This window comes from Hirundo rustica, chromosome 4 (genome assembly GCF_015227805.2).
Source record: "Hirundo rustica isolate bHirRus1 chromosome 4, bHirRus1.pri.v3, whole genome shotgun sequence".
NCBI lineage: Eukaryota > Metazoa > Chordata > Aves > Passeriformes > Hirundinidae > Hirundo > Hirundo rustica.
Genome location: NC_053453.1, coordinates 52,097,606 through 52,122,869, shown reverse-complemented (window position 1 = coordinate 52,122,869; position 25,264 = coordinate 52,097,606). Strand labels below are relative to the sequence as shown.

Here is a 25,264-nt window from a genome sequence, read left to right as displayed (position 1 = left end):
TCCAGCTACTGCCCTCCCACAAAGACAAACCAAGCCCCCTCAACAAGTACCATTTATTCATAGCCTAGCAATGGAGAGAAGATTTCCAAAAAATTCTGGTAAAGGCACCAAGCCTTGCATTTTCCACGACTATGCAAAAGGACTCCCTGTGAATTAGAACAGCCTGGATGTGGCAAGTGAGCTGACACTTGCTTTCCCTTGGGGCAGGAGGTGAACCAGAGAGAACAGTCAAGTCACTGGGACTCACACAGGAACAAGGCTATGAGCCTCTGTTACCAGTCAGCTGCACGTGCATCACTGCCCTCCTGGGCAGCCCGGGTCGTTGAATCTGTGGCATGGGATCAGCACAATACAGGACTTGTGCACAAGGCAGAAAGGCACACCTGAGCCAGGGGCAGGACTGGCAGAAATCTGTCCCAGCTGACATCGATACACTCCTGCTGCTTTCAAAGACACACTGCCAGCAGAGCTGATTACTGCCACTGTTCTTACAACAACCACCCCTACTCTATGCTGTAACAGAACAAATAACCTGAAGGAGCTACCAGTAAATACAGGAGCAACCAATGAAAAGAACACCTTCACCATTTAGCTACTTACATCCCACATTTGGAACTTGCTCATCACTTGTGCAGTTAGCTTTCTGCACTTTTATTTCTGTTCAAACCAGTATGTCCATACACCAACTTGGGGAACTGAGATGAGGTCCAGACAGCTCATCAATTTACTTGTTGAGCAACACTAAAACTAAAGAAGCTCACGCACCAAGGAAGTCATAGGATGTGTATTCCCAAAGAACAAGAATTCAGCTAAACTGCTAATGCCAACATCAAAATGAGAGAGAATACTTTTATAGAATCAATTACCTGTCAGTAAGGGCAACTGATATGCAAGCAAGGAGGAAGAACACAGATATGACCGTTTCTATTAGGTAGGAGTAACTTTCTACTTTTGACTACTCATGGCTAGACAGACACAAACAGCCAAGCTGGGATAACAGGAAACTGTAATATTCAAGATATTCTAATTTGTGCTTAACACATATGCAGTAGCCTAAATGCAGAAGTCAAGATTTAGTCTATATTGAGGGGTGACTACTTTAAATATCTCTTCTTGGGAATGGGAGATCAAGACTATGACCAAAAGCCATGCACATAGCAACAACAATTGTAATTTGAGTTCATTTGGTCATGAAGATGAGCCGTTAGGCATTTTGTTCCAATTTAAAACACAAGTTATATATACAGTTTAATTAAAGCACTTCCACATTCAATTTAAGCAAAATATTTTTTACCAGAAAACTACACAACTCCAAAAAGCTGTGTTTTTCAAAACCATACTTTATTTTTAAAGGCTAAAAGAAGTATTCAGAACTGTATATCTTAAGCAAAAAGATTCACATTTGAACTGTGCAGGGTCATTAGTAGGAGAAAAAGCATATGGGGATTTACTTTTTTGCAACTGCTACATCAAAGCAGATTTGTTTAAAAATGGTATCATCAGTTATGGCTTAAGATACAGAATTAGATACAAAAGAGTAACACAAACCTTGAAACTCAAGGGGTGAATGGGTAACTATGGTAATTTTTTCCACATAAAGATGTTTCATCCAAGACAAACAGAAGCACTGCATTTATTGGTAGGCAAATCCAATGAACATCATCAGCACACACTGCTTCAAAGATACCCATGCTGATAAATGCATGTGTTAGAAGAATGTTTTGTCTGTTCCAATTACTTAATAATTTCCGCTGTATCACTAGCCTCAAAACCACGGAGGTATGAAACCACAACAACAGATTTATTTATTTTTTTAAAACAAGAGGCTACAAAAAAAGATGGAAGACTACAGAATGTGGTGAAGAAAGAGTCATCACCTCTACAGAAACAGCAGGACTTTGACCAAGAAGTTTTAATCTGTGAGCATGTAAGGATCCAAACAGATTTAGAACCCAGAGCTGCAATTTTGTTGGGTATTCTCCCCTTCACCAATCTGTAATTCTGCATGTACATGTTCTGGATGGCTTGCATTCAGTGGGACAGAGGTAGTGATGGGAACAGGATTCCTTCCCTAAAGTTTCCAAATAGATGCAACCTGGCAAGCATGGCCCCAAGGAAGGGTGAGTGCAACCAGCAGAGGGCCTGCCAACTGTGAAAAGAGCACAAGCACAGACAGGAAGATGCTCTCCCACACCCAGACTGATAAATAAACCTTAAGTAAAGGTGCTGGACAAGAACTGAACAAGTAACAAAACATCTGTGGCCTCAGCAGTATGTACTTTATGCCAGGTTGTGCAAAGAGTGGAACTGTACCTTTGCTGCACAGTTGTGGTGATCAAAATGATACAGTATTGGTAGTACTGCTAGAAGTTCCAGTAACTAGCTAGCCTGATTATACTGAGAATAGCTCTAAAAAGCCAATCACCCATTAAAAAAAAAAAATGTATTTGCAAACAATTCCTTTAGCTAGTTAATTCTTCAGACTTGTCCCACCTTTGCTATTTTTCTGTCCTAAGGGGATTAAGACAGACTTCAGTTGTTAAAGTACTTTCCCCTTTGCTCAGTCAGAGCAATTTAAAAAAATAGCATCTTTTTATCTTATACTCCTGGAATACTATAATTTGTTCTAAGAATGTTCATTCAGAGAAAACTGTTTGTAATACTTATAATGAAAGATTGCAATTGTTGGACAAGAAGGGATGGTTGAAAACCATATTCATCTGAATATAACTTGAGTTCTATAAACCAGTAACTGAATAAAGTCAGTACTTGGGGCTAGAGAGCAGTTCTCTTCAGAACACCCTATTTCTCTTCTTAAGATGATCAGAGGTAAAATGGTTTGTTTTATTGCAACACTGGTTAGCCAAATCTAATCCTTGCTGTTCAGATATGATTTTTAAGAACTAGGGATTTTATGGTTTGCTGCCAAATTTGGCAGACAATTTACTGATGAGATTCATGACCTTTGGATTGCTCTGGTACTTGGACATATTTGCTGGGTTCTGGGCAACATCTTGGAATGCAACCATAACTTCTGGATCCTGGACAAAAAGAAAAAGGAAAAAAAATTAGGGCATTTGTAAAAAAAAAAACAATAAACAACTCTAAAAAAGTGATTATGTGGTTCCACATTAATCTAATCTTGCTCAGCTTTTACATGACAAGCCGACATTAGACTTCTGGCAAGAAGCCTCTAAAGACAGCCCAATAATACAGTGCATGTTGTTAAAGCTGTGTCAGTAAACACCAGAGTCACTACTGAACTTCTTACAGTAATAGTTCAGTGTGTGAGAAGGGGGATAGGGTAAGATTTTTGTCTTCCCAAAACAGGAGCTACCAAACACAGCCACACCTATTGTATTATTATTTCTGTTCAGGCATCTTTCAAATGCATTTTGAAGGAGGTAGGAGTTTGGTATGTGTAGCATGCGTGATAGGATAACTCTGCTCTGAGCAACAGCTGATTCTTATCCTTATTTCTTCATTTTAGCAGCAGAAGCCTGAAACTGTTGGTTTGTGAGCAGAAAATATAGTAATGTTTGGCTTCTAAAAATGCATCTAATTCTCAGTCATTCCTCACCGCCACTGAAAATTCACACTTGGAAAAGAACCTTGTTATATCTTATCACACTACTGTGTTGCAGTTGATAAATACATCCACACATTCAACAAAGTCAGTGCCCAAAAAACCAATTCTATCTTCTCTGTTATAAGTTCTTCTCTAGTATAAGAAGCATTAATACCTTTTTCCTGTACTTACAGTAACCTTTGGCCTCCGCTGAACTTGAACTGGTTTTAATCATTTTACCTGTGTGTATTTTGAACATAATGAATCTGTATGTAACAATTCTACATCTCAGCCTGGAAAAATGTTTCCATTATAAGCAATACCTACAAAAATTTCCCATTTTCTTAAATGCAACAAAAGTGCAAGCTAGCTGTAATTTCATCTGCTGTTTTTTCTAGGACATTTAATTATTTTCACCAAAAGACACACTGCTTCCTAGACTTCTAACCCATTGCTACAACAAACATGTCCTTTGGAAACCATCACAACCCAACCAGTATGCTCAGAGCTGTCTGTGCTTCAGTAACACCATCCTATCTATTCTACTCTAGCATCAGACATCAAAGCTGTTTAACAAGTCTGATCCTAAATTGCATTTGGTAGGTGTGTACTACACTGAAAGCACCCACACACCTCAGTCATATTTTACGCATGTTGGGAACCAAGAGTCCAGTCTTATGGGGGGATTTACAAGTGTGTTGTCTCCCTCACAGAACATAATCTGCAAAGTCTATGGAAAATAAAATGCTGAAGTTCAGAAAAGAGAGACTAGATACATTCTCTCCACTTTACAGGACTCCCATGCAAAGAAAAAAGGCAGACTTCACAGTCTCAGACTTCTTGAATTGATTTCAAAATAGGGCATATGATTATAAAGATTGTGTCACGTTGCTAAGTCTGTGGTTTCAGTTATATACGAATCTGGAACAAAAAGCTGAGTAATCTTAGTCACTAGTTTGTGTCAAAGCACTCCTAAATGAATGTTAAATATCCTTATTCATGCTGTATTTCACTTTCCTATAAATTCACAGCAAGTAAATGATTCTGTACTTATGTGACTCCCTGGAAGCTCTCAGCCTTAGAGTGTTTATAATATCAAAGGTTTAACAGCGATGAGCAATTTTATCAAAATAAAGCATAAAACTGAGGACATCAACATTTCTGTAGGGAAATGTTTAGTTCATAAGGTGGAATGGTAGCTATTCTATTAATGGTACTAGGGAGACATTCAGTTTTCTAATGTTCTGGTCTTTAGTTGCAGAAGGAAAAATAATACTTCCAAGAAAAAAGTTATCACTACTTTTCTCCCCCCCCAAACTTAGCACATTTTGTTGGAAGTGTGTGTCTAACATACGGCTACATAAATCCATGGGTTCATCTTACAGATCACTCCTTATAAAAAGAACTTCAACTTAACTCCAAAATATAAATATCATGTGTTTAGAGACATACACCCTTCTAGAGTTCATTCCTTCAACAGAACTACATCTGTCACTCCAGGAGGACTTGATTGGACTGCTACCAACACCCTGGCCAACAGGGTGTCAGGCTGTATTCTGACTCTGTCAATATTTGGTTTTTTGTACTATTACATTTTTATTTTTATTTTCCTAGTGCAGAACTGTTTATTCCCATTCCCGTATCTTTGCCTGAGAGCTTCTTAATTTCAAAATTATAATAATTCAGAGAGAGGGGGATTACATTCTCCATTCCAAGGGAGGCTCCTGCCTTCCTTAGCAGACACCTGTCTTTTCAAACCAAGACACAGATAGACAAAACAGTAAAATAAAACACACTAAAATTTCAGTCAATTCTTCTGGAGGCTAGAAAGCTTAGGGAGAGATGAGCTAAAAATGCATTAGAAGTCACTGCAAAAAGTAACAACTTGCTACCATTAGGAATCTGTGAAAAGAAATGCAAGAGAAGTTTTGCTGCTTTGAGAAAAAAAAAAAAGAGAAACAAAAAACTGAAGAAATAAATCTTCAAGTAATGGAACTAGAAAGCTTCATCAAGAAAGATGTTTTTATAGTGGTTTGCAGAGATCACAAAATCACAGAATTGTTAGGGTTAGAAGGGACCTCTGGAGATCATCTAGGCCAAGCCCTCTGCTCAGGCAGGGTCACACCAAGACCAGGTAAGAGTTATGCCAATGACAAGCAGTAACTCTCCTAAATTTGTCCACAGGCAACCATATCTGGTTCTCTGGTTGCTTCTGTGGATGACAAAATGAAGTTAACAGCAAAACCAGTTTAATCTGGCTTGTCTTCAGGCATCCATGGTTGTCAGGTTTACTGAGATGTTTCAAGACTCAGGCACACGTTAGCTCATGGAGAATAGTCTCCAAAATGATGAAATCATAGCAAGTCTAAAGAGATTGAGGTGGTACCCTTTACTTTTATAATACCCCCATTTTGGCACCAACTCCTCACTATAAAAAGCCTCTATAGACTATCAATTAAAAAGCAATTTTGGAGAGACTTGGGCGATTCAGTCTTTTCAGACTTTTTTGTTACCTCAGATAACAGACATAATAGCTGCCAGCTAACATTATCTATCAACATATTCCACACTTGCACTGGGCTGACACCAAGCAGTAGAAACTACTGTCTTTTAAAACTAGAGGTTATACAGCCAATTAAAAAAACAAAACAAAACAAAACAACACAAAACAACACAAAACAAACAAACAAACAAAACCCCCAAAAAACAACAACAAAAAACCCACACCCCACCACCACAAAAAAAAAACCAACAAAAAACAACCCACAAGAAAGCAGAGTTGGACATTTTAGGAAAAGGTGGCAGTGTAGACATCGATCAAGTTCTAATAAATTTTATCTAGATACAAAGTTGATACAGAGAGTACAGTAAGAGACTCAAAGTTTGCTAACTTAGGCTGTACATGCTAAAGCCTACTTCATTATCAGAAAACACTGTCAACACACATTCTTGCTAGAGTCCTGCCCTATGCTGAGGCATATGTAATCAGCATGCAATGGAGAGGCTGTGACAAGCACTTAATATTTAGCTGCAGCGCAAAACTGTTTTCAGCAACCTCTTATCACAAACTCCAGTGTTACAGCAGGAAGTAGCCTGGTAGGAAGACAGCTACAAGTCAAGGGCCCTTTCTGCATGGTTTGCATGCAAGCCAACACTGCTGACTGTGGCAGCCTAAGTAAAGGTATGTTTTCCAACATCAGCAAGCATTAACGGAATGAACCCGTGAACTTTCGCACAGAAAGTGATGATTTTTCTGTGATTCCAGGGCATACTGAATAAGCTTCCTTTGTGATGCCTTTATTTCACTGAGCTGAGGACAATATGTAACTCCAATCACAGTAATCCAGAAAAAAGAAACAAAACAGTTTTATACCTGATCATATTAGAATGCAAATGTAACTACATAGCTCTGACTTCTTCTAGCCCACCTTCCCTTAAAACTGGTGTTGTCAGACATGTTCCCTTTAATCTGTTTAAGTACTTTTCTTGAGTAGAAGTAGTTATGACATTGAGCAATTAATTAAATGAGCAATTAATCAAGCCTACTTGGGAAGTAAGCTTTCTGAATACAATTTCAGAAAATGCCAGATGAAGAACTATTCTAGTAATACTTTGTCTCTGGCAAAACCTCAAACATTTAATCTCCTAAGAGGCAATTCTCATCACAATATTACTATAATATATTGTGTATCGTTTATGCATAGTTATCCCTCTACAAAGTGTGTGCATTCAAAAAATGAGCAAGTGAACTATAATGTGTGGAAAACAACCACTCGAGTGACTTTTTCAAAAGAGATGACAACTGCATATAGCACAGTTTTGCCTGTCACAGGGGGCAGGGTTTTATGTGTCATCCTTAACTAAGCTTCTATTAGTTTGAAAAACAGCTAACATTGAATCCGGACAGTCTGGTGTCACACATATCAGGAAAGAATTTTACAACAGAAATAAGCAAGCACACCATTGCTATCCAAAAGGTCACATCTTCCTTCCTCCCTTCAGTCTCATAGGTGCTGTTCTTCTCTCATTCAGAAGGTGTAGCTGTGGCATTAACAAATACTCACCTGCATGGCCGCAAGAACTTCTGGATCACTGAGAATCTCATTGAGACCTGGCATACCTGCCATTCCTGGCATGCCTCCAGCCCCAGGAAAACCACCTGAAAATCCGACAAAAAAAAATGCATGATGAAAAATGTTCAACTCACCTATACAGTAATTATGCTCACTGAGACCAAGACATACTTGCCACAGACATACTGCCCTTGCCACATCTCTAAAGCCATGTCTTCTATGCAGCTATAGCTGGTCCGCTCAATGGAGAGCAGGGTCTTCAGCTTCTCTTTCTGTTAAAACCTACGTCTTATTTCATCCATGTTTTTAACCCAATGGAATAGGAGGCTTGTAGTGAATACAAACCTCCTATTTCTTGGTTAACTTAAATGAGGTAGGTCACAAGCTCAGGAACATAAGGAGTTCGAATGCCTGGGGTGAAAAATTTAGGGCAGAAACAGCTCAGTATTATGTCCCAGGCACATTCCACATTTGGCAGGAACTTTAGGTTTTGAAAAATTGTGCCACCAATGGGAAGAAACTCCAACAAAACACAAAGAAAAATATCCCTGAAGCAAAATACTTGAGGTTCTCTTATGGAATCCCTATTCTGCAGCTTTCCCAGGTGTGCTGAGCATGACACATATGGTCTCCATCTGGCTGCTGATCCACCTGGAGCACAGGCACAGCCTATCTCAACTGCATCTCAATCTTCAAGAGCATCAGTACTTTTGTTTCTCCCCAGTTCATTGTCTAACGTGGAAAGCCTGATTTTTGTGAAGCTGTCAAACATAACTTTTCTATAAGGTAATCTGCACTACCTCCTTTAAAAAAAACTATTCTGTCAACAGCTTGCAACCAGCACAGATTTCCTTCATGTTCAATCCAAATTTTCAACTTTAAACTACTGTTAAGCAGAATGGATTCAAGGTACCCTGGGTAATTTAGAAAACATTTTTATACTCATTTTTAAACACATTATCAAGCAAATTCTGCTTCTTTTATTTTCACAGACCTAAATCCTTCCATTCTGTTATCCTCTAATTATTGATTTGTTTTCCCTCTACTTGCTACACACCATCAATCCCCTCTTCAAGAGAAAGAATCCCAACCCTCCTACCATTAGTATTCCAAGAATTATTTGTACACAAGTTCTAAACTTCACATAAGATTATTCTGTCTTGAGAACAAATGCTATAAGAACTGCAGTTATAATACTCCATATGGAAACAACAGCCACCTCTGCTTCAAGTATTTCTGCTGAAAAATAAAATACCTGGGAAGCCACCTGGGAAGCCACCAAACTGAGCTCCTCCTGCTTGTCGTCTTGCTTCTTCCTCCTGCAGATGAAAGCACATCATTCCACACAGAACAATGGAACTGCAGCCTGTTTTCTACTGCTCAACTGGGTTTAGGAGAAAAAAAATAGCCAAGACTGTTTCAGGCAGATATGCTGTCACAAGAAACAAAGCACTCTACTATCTTCAAAACCGCTGACAAGAAATTGCTCTGTCTATTCCTAATTCTGTACATGATTGCAGTTTAGTTATGCAGGGTATGTTTCTACTGAATATGAACTGTATCATTTGTTTAGCTTCCCAACTGTATTTTTAGAACTTCCACCCTCCAAATATTAAAATACATCATTAAAGCAGGAGGGGAAAAAAAAAAAAAAAGAAGCAAGGAAACTGTGCTGGGAATTGAGGAAGAGAAGCAAAGTATTATTCTTAATTTAAAACCTCCCACTTTGGGATATCTAAGTACTTTAAGTGAAAAATATTCTGGAACAGTCACACAATAACTGACTTCCTGAAATACAGGATTAGTAGAGATTCCAAAGACTGTTTTTGTCACAAGCAATAAACCCAGATGAACTCAAATGCCCCCTTCTCCAGATTTCACTACTGGTTAAGTAACCAAGGGAAAAACCATCTCTCTAAAATTTAAAACTTACATTTAAATTATTTTTCCTCTGTAATTAATTTTAACTAAAATGAATACTCTCCAAATTATTAGGAAGTATTAAAGAAATTAAAAGAATATTCACCCGTTGTGCTTTCTCATGCTCCTCCCGTGCCTTCTTCACTCTTTCTAGTCTTTCCTTGATTTCCTTTTCTTCACGCTTCCGCTCATATTTTCGTCGATGTTCTGCAATTTTCTGAGCCTATCACAATGGAATACCACGAGTTCCTATACATTTCTAGCATATCAGACAATGTATTTCAATACAAAACACCTGTACGCATAATGAACTCGTTCTACCAGTTCTTAAAAATAAGATCTGATTTTGCATCCTAAAAGCCTCTTTGTTTTAGGAGCCATTTGCTACTTCTTTCCCATGGGAGTCATTATTGTCTACTCAAGACTGATTGGATTCACCAGAACTTGCATTCTACAATATTTTTGTGCAGTCATTTCATGACTTGCATCATCGTTAGAACTTGAACATATTATTGTTCCATGTGCTTTTTTGGTTTTATGATGAAATATTGATTTCTCTGGGGCTAAAACCAGCAACTGCCCTGGAAAAGGGCACAATAGGAAGTATAATTCCCGCTGCACACACTTTCTAGATAGTGCTATCACTCTTTCAGATACCTCTACAGCATGTACAGACCAACACAAGCAGACAAAAGAATTCCTCAACCAAACCAAGAATGGGCTGGTGGGGAGGAAGTTTGCTTCCTTTTACTAACTTCTTCATCAGGTGTATTAAACCTATAGTCCCAGCAAAAGAGGAGTTAACAATTTATTTGCCAAGGCTCCTCACTCAGGGCTCCTTATAACAACAGAATTAACTGCAGCACTGCTTTCCTCAAAACAGAACATATCCTTAGAAATAATTGCAAAAATGGTTCATGATTGCAGAACTAGTGTATGATGGTTACTGTGTAACATTCCTGTAACTAAAAAACACATAGCAAAAACCTGGTGCAAGAATAAAGATACTACTAAGACAATGGCTATTCTTGCATTGTTTTAGAATATTTTTTAAAGGAAAAAATTACTTTTTAAGTAGCAGAGCTTTGATACAACTAATTTTAGCTACGAGATACTCATTCTATACTACAACATTCCTGAAGTGCATCTGCCAGAGAAAACACATTAGAAGAAGCAGGAATGATAGTGAATGCAGTACCTGCTATCATATCCTGACATCACTGACATTTAATGGTAAGTGTTCTGTTTTCTTTTTAATGAAGCGTAAATTTTAGATTTTTGTTATTTCTAAGTATTTCTCAAAATAAACTAAACGTTTCTAGAATTTGACTTAGACTTTTAGCTGAAACTGCTACAAAGTAAAAAATTCTAGGAAAGCTTCAAGTGAATAAATTAGATGAATACATCATTTTCACGTACTAAAGATTTTGAAAATCACCCATGAAAAGATCCTATGCTTTTCCTAGAGCTACATACACAAATTCCCATGCAATTAGCAACTACACATCAATGTATCACAGATACTCACTCTAATGTTTCTGTACTCAGGCAGATTAACAGAGAAAGAAAAGGTTCCCCCTCAGCCAAGCATTAAGTATTATTTCTTAAGAAAACCAGTTGAGACCTAATTATTATTAACCACAGAAATCTTATCCAAAACAGAAGACTAACAGGTTGTGAAATGGGTTTCCATTGTCATTTTGCTTGAGATAGAAAAGACATGGTAGAAAAAGTGAAAGCTGAAGTTATAGACACAGGAATGTTTATGCATGTGGGGGTTTAAGCTTGACTGGCTGCCAGATGCTCACTAAGCCACTCTCTCACTCCCGCCTCCTCAACAGGCTCTTGGCTTGAGATAAAGACAGTATCCCTCAGCCACTACCATCACGGGCAAAACAGACTCAGCCTGGGGAAGATTAATTTAATTTATTACCCATTAAAATGGAGCAGGATGATGAGAAACAAAAGTAAAGCCACCTTCTTCTCAAAGCTCAGCTTTACTGCTTCATTCCCCACTCTTCCACCCTTCAAGAGCAGAGTGGGATGGGGGCTGTCATCAGTTCATAATACTTCCGCCACTCCTTCCTTCTCACATCTTTTTCCTTTCCTACAGGATACAGTTCCTCACAAGCCAGTCCAGTGTGGTTGTCCCCACAAGGTACAGTGCTTAAACAACAAGACTGTTCCACCATGGGTCCCCCATGAGCTGCAAGCTCCTGCAACAAAACCAGCTTCTGTGTAGGCTTCTCTCTGCAGGCTGCAGTTTCTGCCAGGAGTCTGCTCCAGGGGACTCGCCATGAGCCACAGCTTTCTCCACAGCAGATCTACTTCCTCTGTAATGGGATCCTCCATGGGCTGGAGGGTGGATCTGCCCCACGGCGGAGCTCCACGGGCTCAAGAAAGACAACCCACTTAACCATGAGCTTCTCCACTGGCTGCAGGGGAATCTCTGCTCCCATGCCCAGCACACCTCTTCTCACTCACTTCTTCACTGATCTTGGTGTCTCTGAGGGGTTGCTTCTCTGGTATTTTTCTTCTTTACTGCCCTCCCACTCACAGCTGTTACACTGCATTTTTTAACCCTTTCTTAAACATGTTATCACAGAAGCACCACTGGCATTACTGACTTGCTCAGCTTTGGCACCAGCTGGAATTGGCTCCCTCTGACACAGGGGCAGCAGCCTCAGGTCTCTCCTTACAAGAGGCCAGCCCTGCAGTCTTCACCTTCTCCAAAACTTCCTACATAAATCCAACACAATGCAATAGCTGCCATCTGCGGTGTATCAATCACTTCAAAAGAACAGGTAAAAACACGAAAAAGAAAGCCTGCTATCAATAGTGTTGCAGAAATTTCTTCTCAGAAGATTGCTGGGGCCAGTCAGGGGAGAACAGTTGAAAACCATTTGTGCAGAGCTGAGGCTGCCCTCATGGGGCTGACTAATGAAAGTACAAACCACAGCAAAATGCTTCCTTTGGAAAATGTGCTTAAGGTCAAAGCTTTGATCAACTCAAAAATATCTTGGGAGGAAAATATCAATTATCAGCTATCTCTGGCTTTTCTGAAGGTTTTTAGTCTAGATTCTAAAACACCTGGCAAACTTCAACTACTTCAGATTCTTCTGATAAAATTTTAAAAAGGAATGTATTTCATATTTCTGTTACATGCCCAGCCCCACACATTCTATTTTTCAATACACAGCCATAAACAGCTGTTACTAAAGACAGAAGTATTTATAAACTCAGTCTGACGTGTCGGAAGACATACAAACACATTTCTTCCAGACAATGCCTGTTGAAGAATATGAAGGCAGCTATGACACTCAAATACAGGAAAGACCTCCAGCATTGCTCCCCACTTACTCTTGGCTGCACCTCCTTCAGCATGGCACTTGCATCTTCATCATAATCCAGCTTACAAGCTAATGCAAGATCATGAGCAGCCTCCTCCCAGTGACCAAGAAGTCTGGAATTCAGAAGACAGCAACAGTCAGAAGGAAAAACGGAACATTTTTAGGTCTTCAAGACATTTAATCATGCATCACTCAGAAATTTTACCTAGAGCTACAAGGACTTCCAGAAATTTAATAATCACGGTGTTTCCTCTAAGCTGCACACTACAATACCATTAGAGGACAGTTGCTTGTTTGCTTCATATGCTTACAGTAACAATGAGTAAAAAATGCTCCATGAGATCATGTCATTGTCAAAGAATGATCTAACAGGGAGAAGGTACCCTAGCTTAACTCACGAAGCATTACTACCACCTCATGCTTAAGTGGATCCTCTTGCTCAGCACTCAAACCTTGTGACTGGACGCACCATGCTCTTAATTAAAACACTCATGTAAGCCTCATACTCTTGATAATTAAAAATCTAAGCAAATGGTGGTATTACTAAATGGTGAAAGCACTTCTGCTCACAGACAGAGGCATTAATTCAAACTATTCTCTAGTCTTCCCACTCTTAGGCTTCATACAGTAAACGAAAACGGCAGACACTAACAAACTACTCTCTAGGCAGACACTAACAAACTACTCTCTAAACACTTATTAAAAAGTTTATTAGCATTCCACTTCCACTTTTATATAAAACATAAGAACTGTTACCTTTTTCTTGATTTATTGCTATTAAAAAAAAGTTAACTATAGTTGGCAGAATGCCTAACAGCATTTTAAATAATTACATTGTTTGCTTAATAACATTTCTCAGTTTCAACAAATGGTTCCCTAATAACCAGGTATTTAAATTTACTATGTAAAAGAGCTCCAGGGTCTAAGAAAAAGGACAGCAGAGAAATGTTCAAGAATTAGAGGTCAGCCAAAAAAACCCTCACCGAACTACGTGAAAACAAAAAATCTCCAAACAAATAAAACAAGCAGTCCTAGATCTCATAATTTTTACCTAATGACAAGAAAATATTATTCAGAAAAGCAGCAAGCCATTAGAAGATGAGAGAGAGGAAGGGTTCGGTGGGGTTGACGAGACAGTGTCAAGAGGACTACTCATAAATTGCAATCAATAAATCACCATCACTCTTATTCTCTAAGCCACATACTCAGCACAATGGTTTCTTGGCTCATAGCTACTGCTCTCAGGTACAAGACAAACAGCTCAGAGGCACTGAGAAGGAAAGAATGTATGAACAAAACTATCCCCCCACGTAAAGATAATATCAAGTACAGGTGCAGTTCATTACCTATGTGCTTTCCCCCTCCATTTGTAAGTCTGTGCCGAGTCAGGATTAATCTTGATGGCTCTGTCACAATCTCTAATGGCAGCATTTGGCTTCTGCAGTTTCACAAAAACACTGTGGGTGAACAGGAACAATTATCATACATATTGAAATACCAAGTTACTAACTTAAGCTGGAAATAATTTTGGATGACTAACAGGCAAGCTAGTGAGATAATGCATTTGAAGAGCTGAGTTCAAAAAGATTTCATAGTAACATAGATAACAAAGTCACTAAAATTTAGTCTCACTCTCCCAGCACTGTAGGTGAGTCATGAACAAGAACTGAAAAGCAGTCATGTTGGGGGTTAGGTTTGTTCCTTTTTGCCTTAAAGAATTTTCCCCCATAAGTTGCTAAGAGAAAGTGCTGGTGCTTAGATGGTGCTTGACCAACACAAAAGACATCGGGAGGGGGAAGATCACATGAGTTTTGGGGGAGGGAAAAGGACAGGGCTGGGGAAGCTGGGGGTCCTGTTTGCTCTGGGCATCGGAGAGGACAGCCAGGCTGGTTTTTGCTGTGGGAGAAGTCCACGGTCAACAGAAAGTCTGGTCTTGGGAGATCTACCATCACCTATGTGCTCGTGTGCCCAGGAATTCTGAGTCCCTTTGCCTGCCTGCTGGAGCTGTGCCAGCCCTGTCCAGGAGTCGCGGCTTCTCCAGCACTGCTCTTTTGCTACGCTGTAGCCCCACACCCCCTGCCTGCCAGGGACATCCCCCCTGCCTGCCAGGGACATCCTGCCTTTCCAGCCACCAGCCCCGGAGTTTCCACCGTTCCAGCTTGGTGCTCTCGAAGCGCCAAGAGATCAGACTGCCCCGGGCTTTGTGAAACAAAGCCCCTCGAGGTTCCTGGTTCTGTTTATTATTAATGCTGTAGTTGTTGTTGTTCGTTTGCCTTGATATATTTGCTACTAAAGAACTGTTATTCTTTTCCCCATACCTCTGCCTGAAAAGCCCTTTTAATTTTCTAAATTATAATAACTTGGAGGGAGGGGATTGGAATTCCCCATTCCTAGAGAGGCCCTGCCCCTCCCTAGCAGATACCTGTCTTCCAAACCTAGACAATTCATTGCTCCAACTCAAGCCTTGCCAGCAAGAATAACTTCAGTACAGACAGGAAGATACATAAATGCAAAGGAGAGTTCAGCTCCATGGGGCTTGAGGTCTCTGGCCAATGGCAACCAGCGATTAGAACAAAACAACAATAATATTCTGCATGCCACATTGCACAGTCTTTAACACAATAAGACAAAGCATGAGGAGTTACACAGGCTACAAGGAACAACAGCTAGAGTCATGAGGAAAAGAAGGCAGGAGATGAGTCGTCAAAATCAAACCCAGCAAAACAAACACAAACTATGCAAGAAGCCCCAATCCCTTGTCAGTTAAATGTAAAAACTGAAAATTCTGTTAACACACAAGCATATCAGATTAACTAGTAGAGCAGTACTTTAGGAGGTTCAAGTAATTAAAATTAAAACTCTCTTAAGGAAACATTAAAAAACATTCCTGAATTGACAAGAGCATCCAATATTCAACATATTCCACGACAGAACATCTACACCTAATTCTACATCTCCCTTTTACATGTATTTGAAAACAGTTTATCAACAATTCCTGTAAGTAACTTCATTGTTAAGGCTTCTTATAAAGCAAGCACAGAGTCACACACTGTCTTCTAGGAACAAACAGGTGGACAGGGAAGTGTCCCAAAGCTACACCTCATCAATGAGAGCCATTCCAATGCTGCTGGCTTCACAAAGCCCCTAGTCTTTCAAACACACAAACCCCCCAGAACTAAAACCATGGATTACTCCTAGAACTTTGTCAGCATGGCAAGTTTTACTATATCCTAACATATTATTAATTTCTTTCTACAACAGGCCAAATTGAGGGAACTTCTAAACTTCTCCTAACATTCTTATTTTTCATTGCTACACCCAGTCCTGAGAAGATAGGACTGTAGGAGATTTTAAAAATACTGTCATGATGGCAACAGCAACAGTGTATTGAGGCACACAAGTGGTGTTACATGCAAAAACTTTGATACGGAAAGAAAAACACCCAGCAAAGCAAATACCAGTCAAGATGCATTACAACAGAACAGTATTTTCAGAGCATTAATTAATCTTATGAAAATTTAAGTTCTCTTGGAATAAAACTTTGCTATGGGAAAGATCCATTTTTTTGATCCTAAATTATCAAATCATCCATGATTAGTGGTCTTTTGGTAAGAACAGGAAAAAAAAATCTGCTTCTGCAACCCTTACTTGTCAAGCCTGACTGAAGAATCAGGAAGATAGATATGTTTCTGCGTTATGAATTTAAAAAGTTCCCAATGCATTATCTGCAGTCTGGTAGATGTAAGTAGCAGTAAGGTGGGTAGAGAACGGGCTGAGGTACAGATGTGTTCTGTTCAAACCTAAGACTGTTGAACAGAACCTGGTATACTAACAAATTCATTTAGCAGGTACTACAGGGAGAGAATTCACAGGATTCTTAACTAAGTTTGCATCTAAACAGAGTATCATTTCAATCATCATCTTAATCCCACAATACATTTCAGATTTTACAAGTGTTTGTAACCCAGAGTTTATTCTATCTCAACATACCAAAAAGCACTATTGTTGAGGAATACTTTCAGTGCTGGTAGCTCCATGCGCAGCTGGAGTGTCAGCTGAAGATTCAGCTCTGGGTGGTGAGAGGGTGAGAGCCCCTGGCAAGAACTGGCGTCAACCTTTGCACAGGGACCTGTGGCCCAGCCAGGTGACTGGACACTCTCAGACACGGCAGGACCCCATGACCCCAGACTTTCACAAGCACAGACTCTGAAGGTATAAAAGCCCAGGGCTTCCTTTGTTTGGAATCCCACCTCAGAGGCCCCAGCTCAAATCGTTATTTTGTTATTGCACCATGATTAAATTATTTTAAGGATCCAGATGTCTGAGAGTCTGCTGTGGGAAACCCAGGGTCAAGACAGCAAGGAAACCTGACTGTGTGAGTGTGGGGGGTGTAGCTGCAAAGGTGCTTCAGTCTCAACTCAGGCAGTGCGAGCCTGACTGCCAGGGCGCTCCGCGGAAGGTCAGACAGGAAAGTATCTGTAATGTTACCACAATGCATTTTGGAACACCATTCTGTTATTTACTCTGTTACCAAGATTCTTTATATGGCTGCTACAATGAATCTGGTGAGTCAACCAGAAGGGAAACTGCATGAAATGAACACTTACCTTTCCCTCCTGTGGATCAACTTCACACAGATCCTCAAGTTGCCTTATATTTAGGCTTCTTAGGAAAATAACCGAACAGGTAGAAACATAAATAACTAGTTTATGACTCACCTTGCCCTCTTAGCATACAAGATGGCCAAACATGGATTCAGCTTGATAGCATCGGTGAACAAGTCAACAGCCTTCTGAAGGTGCCCTAAATATAAGTACCAGTGAAGTTTCAACCATTATGTAATGAAATTACATCCGAATTCCCAAACCTGCCTAACAGTGTTATGTGCCTAGACTCTTCTTAGAGAGAACATTAGCAACAAAGAAAAATTACTTTCTCCCTCTTGCTATGTTACTAAAGTACAAACTCCAAAATTAATGCTTGAGGAGAAGAGATACTTTTCCCAGTTAAATTTGCATATTTAACTTTAATTGCAATAAAATAGAATTCACATGTTTACTATACACCTTCTCACTGCATTAAGACAAACCATTAGAGACACTAATCATAATACGGAGAGAATTACTATAATGATCAATTTGTAATTAAGATGCTGCAGTACCTCATTCCCCCTCCCACCTTTCCCTATACTAAAGCTACATTGGAAAAACATTACTTGAAAAAGCTTTCATGTTCTAGATAGTTTTGGGTATCCAACAAGAAGCATGTTTTCTCCTCCTCTAAAGCATTCAAAATGGTCCAAGACATTCACCTTCATTTTTGTAATAGGAGAATCAAAAATAATGTCCTTGAGTAAGTATTAAGAACAATGTATCACCTTCACTGAGAGCATTTATTGCTTCGATCTTCTTTTCATTAGCTTGATCTGCCATCTCTTCAGTTACCTAACAAAATAAAAGGAAAAACACACAAAAACCCCAAAAGCTATAGAGTCCAAGCCAGAATGACCACACTAAGACCTTGCCAAAGGAGAAAGTGCTTCAGTTGTCCAATTCCAGAACTTTAATTTTAATTTGCATTTAAATCATAGTTCAAAAAAACCCACAAAACCTTTGTTTTCAGCTTGAAGTCAACATTATTTTTAGCTATAAAAGACTTGAAAGCCAAGATGAATAATGGTAGAATTCTACATATCTAGTTTGCATGGATGCTTTGATAAACTTCTTTGCCTTTTTCTGACCTGATCTTCCACGTGGAACTTTCTGTTTGACTCTAGCCTTGAATAAGAAAAGAATGTTATTTTAAGCCAGTAAGTTTTCTCTTTAGAAGAAAAAGAGCCAAAACAACAGCTGGCTACACAGATAATAGAGTATTCATCTTCACTCAGCTGCTATCTTTGATTACATTCAATCTTTCCTATCTTTCCTACTGCCACATTGAAAATATCTTGCTTACCTCCACATTTTCATCTCCCATTTCCTGATGGTCATCATTGTCTGGTTCAATCACTCCCTCATTATCAATTTCTGGGGGAAAAATAAAAAGCAAGACTAAGGTCCATCTACACAGACAGGATTTTCAGAATCATTTTCACATTGGCAAAATGCAATCAAGTCGCTATTTTCCCCACCTAAGTCGCTCTCTTCACTTTCTGGTTCCGGTGATTTAACTGGCTCCTCTGGGTATTCCTCTGCTTTGCCCTGAAAGAGACATGTATTTGTAAGCACACATTATTTCTGACTGATGCTCTATTTGTGCTCTCATAAATAAAAATGAGTTAGAAAAATCAGAGTGCTATACAGCTGAACCATTTTATTTTCAAGATACTAATCTCCATTTCCCTCCTTTCAGATTAAGCCTGTCATGTATGCAAATATTTTAGAGCCCAAATCTGGACTCATGAACTTCTATCATTGGTAAAGCTGGTCCTTCAAATTTTGTAATTCAATAACCAAAACCAAATAAAACAAATAACATCCAATTCAGATCCAGTTTTGCAGTGATTACTAACCAACCTTTCCAATCTTCCTGCCTTCCCTCATGTTGTCTGGATCAAAAATTCTCTCAATTTAATGCCATTAAGCTAAGGTCCTTTAGCAGGGAACAATAAGCTGATGACAGTGATTTAAATATTGTTTTCATTTGCCAAGGTCTGAGCTTGTTGCCACTTCTACATACTTAAAGAGTATTTTTTTCAAAAATTTCAAATGTTTTCTTATCGACTTCAAGTAAATTTCATCTGAATCCCATAACTTAGCACATCCTGTCTATTACCACAGATAGAAGTCCCTTGTCTTCACACTTAGTATCACAGACTATATTCAGTATATGCACAAAATGCCTCCGTATTGCTCTAGCTAGCCAGTAATTCCAGCATCCATGTTTTGTTGAAAAAAATTAAACCCCATCTTTTTTCCAAAGGAATTTCAAACTTGAAAAAATCCTGATATAAATATCGACAAGGCAAATTTATTTTCTCCCTTAAAATAAATCAACAAAAGGCAACATCTTCCACAATACTGCCTAGAAAATTGATAGTTCAACAGATCACTTCATTACTTATCATGCTTGTTAATACTTCTCATGAAAAGATAATTTAATCCACTAATGATGAGAGAAGTGGTTTATAAACAGACAAGAGAAAACAAAACAAAACAAAAAAAAGAAATCAAGACTCTGTATGGCATTTACATTGCAGAGAACATTAGGCATTCAGGATTAGGGAAATGGAGCATAACTCTTGAAATTAACTAGGAAGCCACCTGTAACAAGTCATCTACAACACACAATGTGTGTTGGCAGGCTTCAGATTGAAATCTCACATTCAGCCCCCCACCTGAGAGAAAACTGACAGCAAATTTTCCCCCTCGGCTGCTCAGTAATTTTGCCAGCATCAATTTTCAGTGATAAATTCTTCATATCTCACCTTATTTGTCTCCTCTGTGGAGGCACTGGCTGGAGCAGGCGGTATTGTGCCTCCCATACTTTTCAGCAAAACAGAGAAAAGACAAAGCAAAACTGTAAGATTAACAAAATCGTGGCATGTATTTTATTGATTCAAATGCTGATCATCTCAGCTTTTTCTTGTAACACAAAACATGATGATCCATTTCACTGTCAAAGCAGCAAATAGAGTACACATCCCCCACACTTTTCTCAGTGTAGTGCAATGCACACTGTTGTACAGCTCCACTGAGACTTGTACTCACTCGCATCACCCTTCACCCACCCTTTCTCACAAGGAAAAGTTGCCTCTCGGCTCAAATGGATTTTCTCCTTTAAATGTAACTTATGTTCGAATCAAAACTAGATGATTACGATTATAGATATTACTAAAATTAAATTATTTTTGAACAGAGGTTAAACAATTAAAGAGAGCAACCTAAAATGCCTATGCAATTAAAAAGAAACCGCTGCCTAGAAAAAAAAAATTTCTCTTACATATTGCAATATTCCTGCCTCTCTTTCGCCACAATTAAGGAGCATTCTTGGTGGAGAGAGCATTCTGTCAACACAGAATAAACTTCCACATGCTACTGACTTTGATAAGCAGCCAGGAATAAGCAAAGGCTGAATTCTCCAACTATTAGATAGAACATCTAATCATAACTATGACAGCACACCACAAGGAATACCATTCCCAGCAATCCCCTGCCCCACATTTCCACCTACTGATAGTTTTCAATAAAAATGTTTTCATGAACTCAACAACCAACTCCTTGTGGCTCCACACAATTGGTTAGATGGGATGCAGGGGAGAGGAGAAGGAGATGGGTAAACAGGGCTGGCCAGGAGGAATTGGAAGGACTATCTGCTTTCAGGAATTAGAGCAACATAAACTGTATCCCAAGGATGAGAAGTTATAGCTTCTTAAGTCAAGCTACTGCAATCCATTCTCCCCTCCTTCCTTCCTCCTGTCAGCAGCACCTCAGAGTCAGGCCTCAAACTGGCTGAAAACCAACCTGAATGAGGCAGAATAGGACAGGGATAGGGATGAATTGGAAGAGAAAGGGTAGAAGGAGTGGGAGGAGTTGACAGGATTGACAGGTCCTGGCACAAGGCCCTGCAGCAAAAGGCAAGCAAACAGCACTAAACTACTTCTCATTTACAATGAAAATCTGTCAAAAAACCCCAATAAGTGACAAACTCCACAATGCTCTTCTGAAGCTATTGCAACAGTCTCTATGTGTCTCTGGGATGTCGATATTACTTAATCGAAGTTACACTGCAAAGACTAAACAACTGCAGTCTGAGAAATCATTATCCAGCCAGGCAGAAACACAGAACACAGACTAACCATTCCTCCTAAATTTCTGCCCTCATAGGCTGACAATAGAACACATAACTCTATTAGTCTCTAAAAACCAAGGAGAGGACTACAGGGACCATCTAGTGAAGCCTTGGTACTTCTGCATAAAGAAAACTACAAGTTACAAAACATTTTAGCAGAGCTAATAGCTAATATCCATGGTACTAGCTGGTTTTAAGTCTGAAACCTTAAATCACCTCAAGACTGAAACAACTTAGTCTCCTCTGTTTTCTTCATATCCCTCGGAAAACTATCCAAGTCTAGTTCAATTGGAGAAATCTTTACTAATATACACGCATGTCTTATAATATGCTGTTTCATTAACTGCCAAGGCTAAACAGTTTCACTCACAGTACTTGAAAATATTTTTGCTATCCTGGTAATCTCTATTTAAACTACAGTCATAATCCCAGAATAACTCAAAAGCAAGTTACTCTAAAAATCTCTTAACTCAGTATTTGATAACAATGATTGAACACACAGCAGAGATACATGTGAAGTTTGCAATGTATTAAACCTCAGCAGTATATGGAAACACAAGACACTCTTGTAGGGAAAGGCAGGTACTGAGCTGCAGAAAAAGCACAGACACACACACAAGACACACTAAGAGTTTGAAGTGTGTGATGCCCATAACAACTGGGAGTTATGAGGACTCCATTGCAACAATAACTGCACATTTCCACTCATCACTGCCATGAAGTGTCACATTTATGACTTGTTGGAAGAACTGCAAATGTGATTTCTGCAACCACTTTTATTACTGACAGCAAAATTATCGTTAGAGAGAAATTGGGCTACCATGAATTCAAAAGGGTAAAAACCTATTTGAACAAAACAAACAAACAAACAAGCAAAAAAAAAAGACAGCCTAGGATTCAGTGTTTGATTTTTAGGGACTGCTCTTATTTCTTTGTCCAATTGCTGGGTTTTGAAACGTGTTTCCTTTAATGACTCATTTCATAATAATTCAAGTAAAACATTTGTATTTTTATGCAATTATGAGAAAGTGGGCTTGACAAAAGGAATGTCAAAATACTTTCCAAACACACTCATGCACTACTGTATGCCTTCTCTATAGAAAACATCAAAAAAGAAATTAAATACAACAGCTAGGCAGAATAAGGGTTAGAAAACAAGTGCACGAAAACAGGTAAGACATAAGGTTACTGACGCAATACTAACAGCTAATCAGAAATAAAGCATCCCATTCTGCCTTCATGAGTATTTAGCATAATTTAAATTATCACTAGGTTGAAGGAAAAAATAAATCAAAGCAATTAGCAGAATTTTAGTCAAAAAAGTTAATTATGGATTTTAGTGTAATTTAGTCATTATTCTAATCACTCATAACACTACATAGGTAAACAAACCTATGTCTTTCAGATTAAGGCAGGTAAACCAGACAGAGGTATAAGAGTTATCAAGTTTATTTCCACCTGGAGGTAGGCCATGCTGTTTGAAGCATTTTGAAGAATGATCAGGCCCTATAATGCACTTAACAGTACTACTGCACACAGCACTACTATGTAAAGGCAGAGGGAAACCCACCAGAATTCCAGACAGTTTTGCATGATAAGTGATTTAGGTAACACTATCGCCATACAAGTGTATCACTTAGACAAATATTTAACTCAAACATGTGAAGAAAACCAGAAAACTTGAGAGCTGTAGAGGAGCTTCTGCTCTGAAGTATTTTTAACTTTTGAGATAAAGACATTCAGTGAAGATTTTACACGTAAAAAACATTCCATGGCTCTAAATGAAGTTACTGTATTTATAAGACAAGCACCAAATACAAATTCTAAAAATTAATCTGGAAATTATAGCCCTTCCCATTAACATGGAGAAAGTCAGATCTTTCCATTCATCCTTCCATTCCCTAACACTTTCTTTGGCAAAAAGAAGTCAGTGTTCTTCCTCTCCCTCTTAACGGAGTCTATCCACACCTTCAGATTTATGCAACAGAAGTACTGGAAGATGTCTAGGGTAAGGCAGTGAAGTATTTTACGCATAGCGAAGGGAATAAAGACCTGCAGTAGGATGAGACATACATCAATCTCCCTCCTAGGCAGAGGTACGTCCACTGTCAGGACTGCAAAACCAAGTTCAGTTAAATACCAGTGGTTTTACAACCACAGTATTATTCAGATGCATAAAAAATTTAAGTATCACTGTAAAAAAACACGAATAAAAACTTCATTGTAGCCATTTTCATTGCAAGATATATTGTGAAATGCCAGTATTTACTTCTCCCCATGTATGTTCATATATATACATCTATACATACAAAACCCTGCTGATGAATGCAAATTTTCTAAAACAAATCCCAGTTTGTCGCTAGATAAAAATCTTTCAAATTCTCTTTGCTTAACACCTGAACTTATGTCCCTCACTTCTCAAGAGTTCTTTATCACAGTAGACACCAAAGCCGAGCAGAGGCACCTTAACTGAACACAGGGGTCCTGTGGGTTCTCTGCCAGCAGCAAGGAACCCCAACCCTTCCAGCCTCGTGCTTCTGGGCGCTCAGGGTGGAACCCAAAGAGAATTTTTACTTGTGCAGCATCTGTTATGGCAGGCCCCGCTCACACAGAATACGTGCAGCATAAACAGCAGGCACCTCAATGGTTCACAGGGAGCGGAGAACTCGACTACATCGGAGACAATAAACTTCACAGAGCAAAACACGTTTTGGACGGGGACTGTGTTTGGCAGGTATTTTGTGCTTTTGGGTACCAGGATGTAAATCAACGTCACTCACCTCGCCACAAACTCGTCTCCCTTTTAAGACACGCTAGCCAACTCTGCTGCGTAATGCGAGAATTAGCTCAGTATTACTCTGGGGCTTTACAGGCTGGAAAACCGAGCCACTGAGATGGCCGGGGGGCAGGCTTTTTGCAATGGGAATAGCCAGCATTAACGAAACAAAACGAAAAATTAACAAGTCTTTTTAACGCGCCAGGAGTAATCCCGGCGGGAAGAGGAGAAGAGGGCGGGAAGAAAGAGAGAGGAGAGGGCGGGAAGGCCGCAGCCCGGACCGGACCCGGGGGGGCGACACTGCGCGCGCCCTATCCCGGCCACGCGGCGCGCCCGCGTGCCGGCACGCGCTGGAAAGATACGCCCCCCTCCCCTCAGCGCGTCCCGCGTCAGAACACCCCTTACCCCTCCCCCCTCGCCCCTCACGGTCGCCTCCTTCCGCGGCCCGGGACCGACCTCTCCACCCACTCGCGGAGAAAGGCGAGCTCCGGAGTGTGCAGCAGGCCCGGATTCTGCTTGCACAGCCGGACGAAGGCCCGCAGCTCGCTCAGCTTGCGCGAGTCCATGGCGGCTCGGTAGCGGCCCAGGCACGTTCGTTACCCCGCCCATCGGCCGCGGAACCTTCCAGCCCGCCCCGCCCACCAGAGGGCCCGCCCACAACAGGTCTGGTTCCGCCCACCAGCATTGGCTCTGCCCCTGCTAAACAGTGTCCCGCCCAAAAACTCCACGGACGCGCTCGCAAACGCCGTACGGCGTCGTGGAATCTTCCAGCTCGCCCCGCCCATTC

The 25,264-nt window shown here is 39.8% G+C and overlaps 1 protein-coding gene across 1 annotated transcript; it reads right to left on the bottom strand.

The window, feature by feature from the left end:
• Nucleotides 1-1,320: 1,320 nt before the first annotated feature.
• On the bottom strand, nucleotides 1,321-25,139 carry ST13 (ST13 Hsp70 interacting protein). Its single transcript, XM_040061960.2, has 12 exons — nucleotides 24,934-25,139; nucleotides 20,338-20,395; nucleotides 19,042-19,111; nucleotides 18,867-18,937; nucleotides 18,289-18,355; nucleotides 17,630-17,714; nucleotides 14,258-14,368; nucleotides 12,922-13,024; nucleotides 9,668-9,784; nucleotides 8,897-8,960; nucleotides 7,633-7,727; nucleotides 1,321-3,041 (listed from the first exon to the last, which is right to left on the bottom strand). Exons 1-12 carry the CDS (start codon nucleotides 25,041-25,043, stop codon nucleotides 2,913-2,915), a joined length of 1,080 nt encoding a protein of 359 aa, XP_039917894.1. The 5' UTR covers nucleotides 25,044-25,139; the 3' UTR covers nucleotides 1,321-2,912.
• Between the last annotated feature and the right edge of the window lie 125 nt (nucleotides 25,140-25,264).

Coding starts and splice junctions, on each gene's coding strand:
- ST13 (XM_040061960.2), bottom strand. CDS start 25,043: ATGGACTCGCGCAAGCTGAGCGAGCTGCGGGCCTTCGTCCGGCTGTGC. Junction 20,396..24,933: donor CTCCGCGAGTGGGTGGAGAG/GTCGGTCCCGGG, acceptor TTTGCTGAAAAG/TATGGGAGGCACAATACCGC. Junction 17,715..18,288: donor AATAAATGCTCTCAGTGAAG/GTGATACATTGT, acceptor ACTTATATTTAG/GGCACCTTCAGAAGGCTGTT.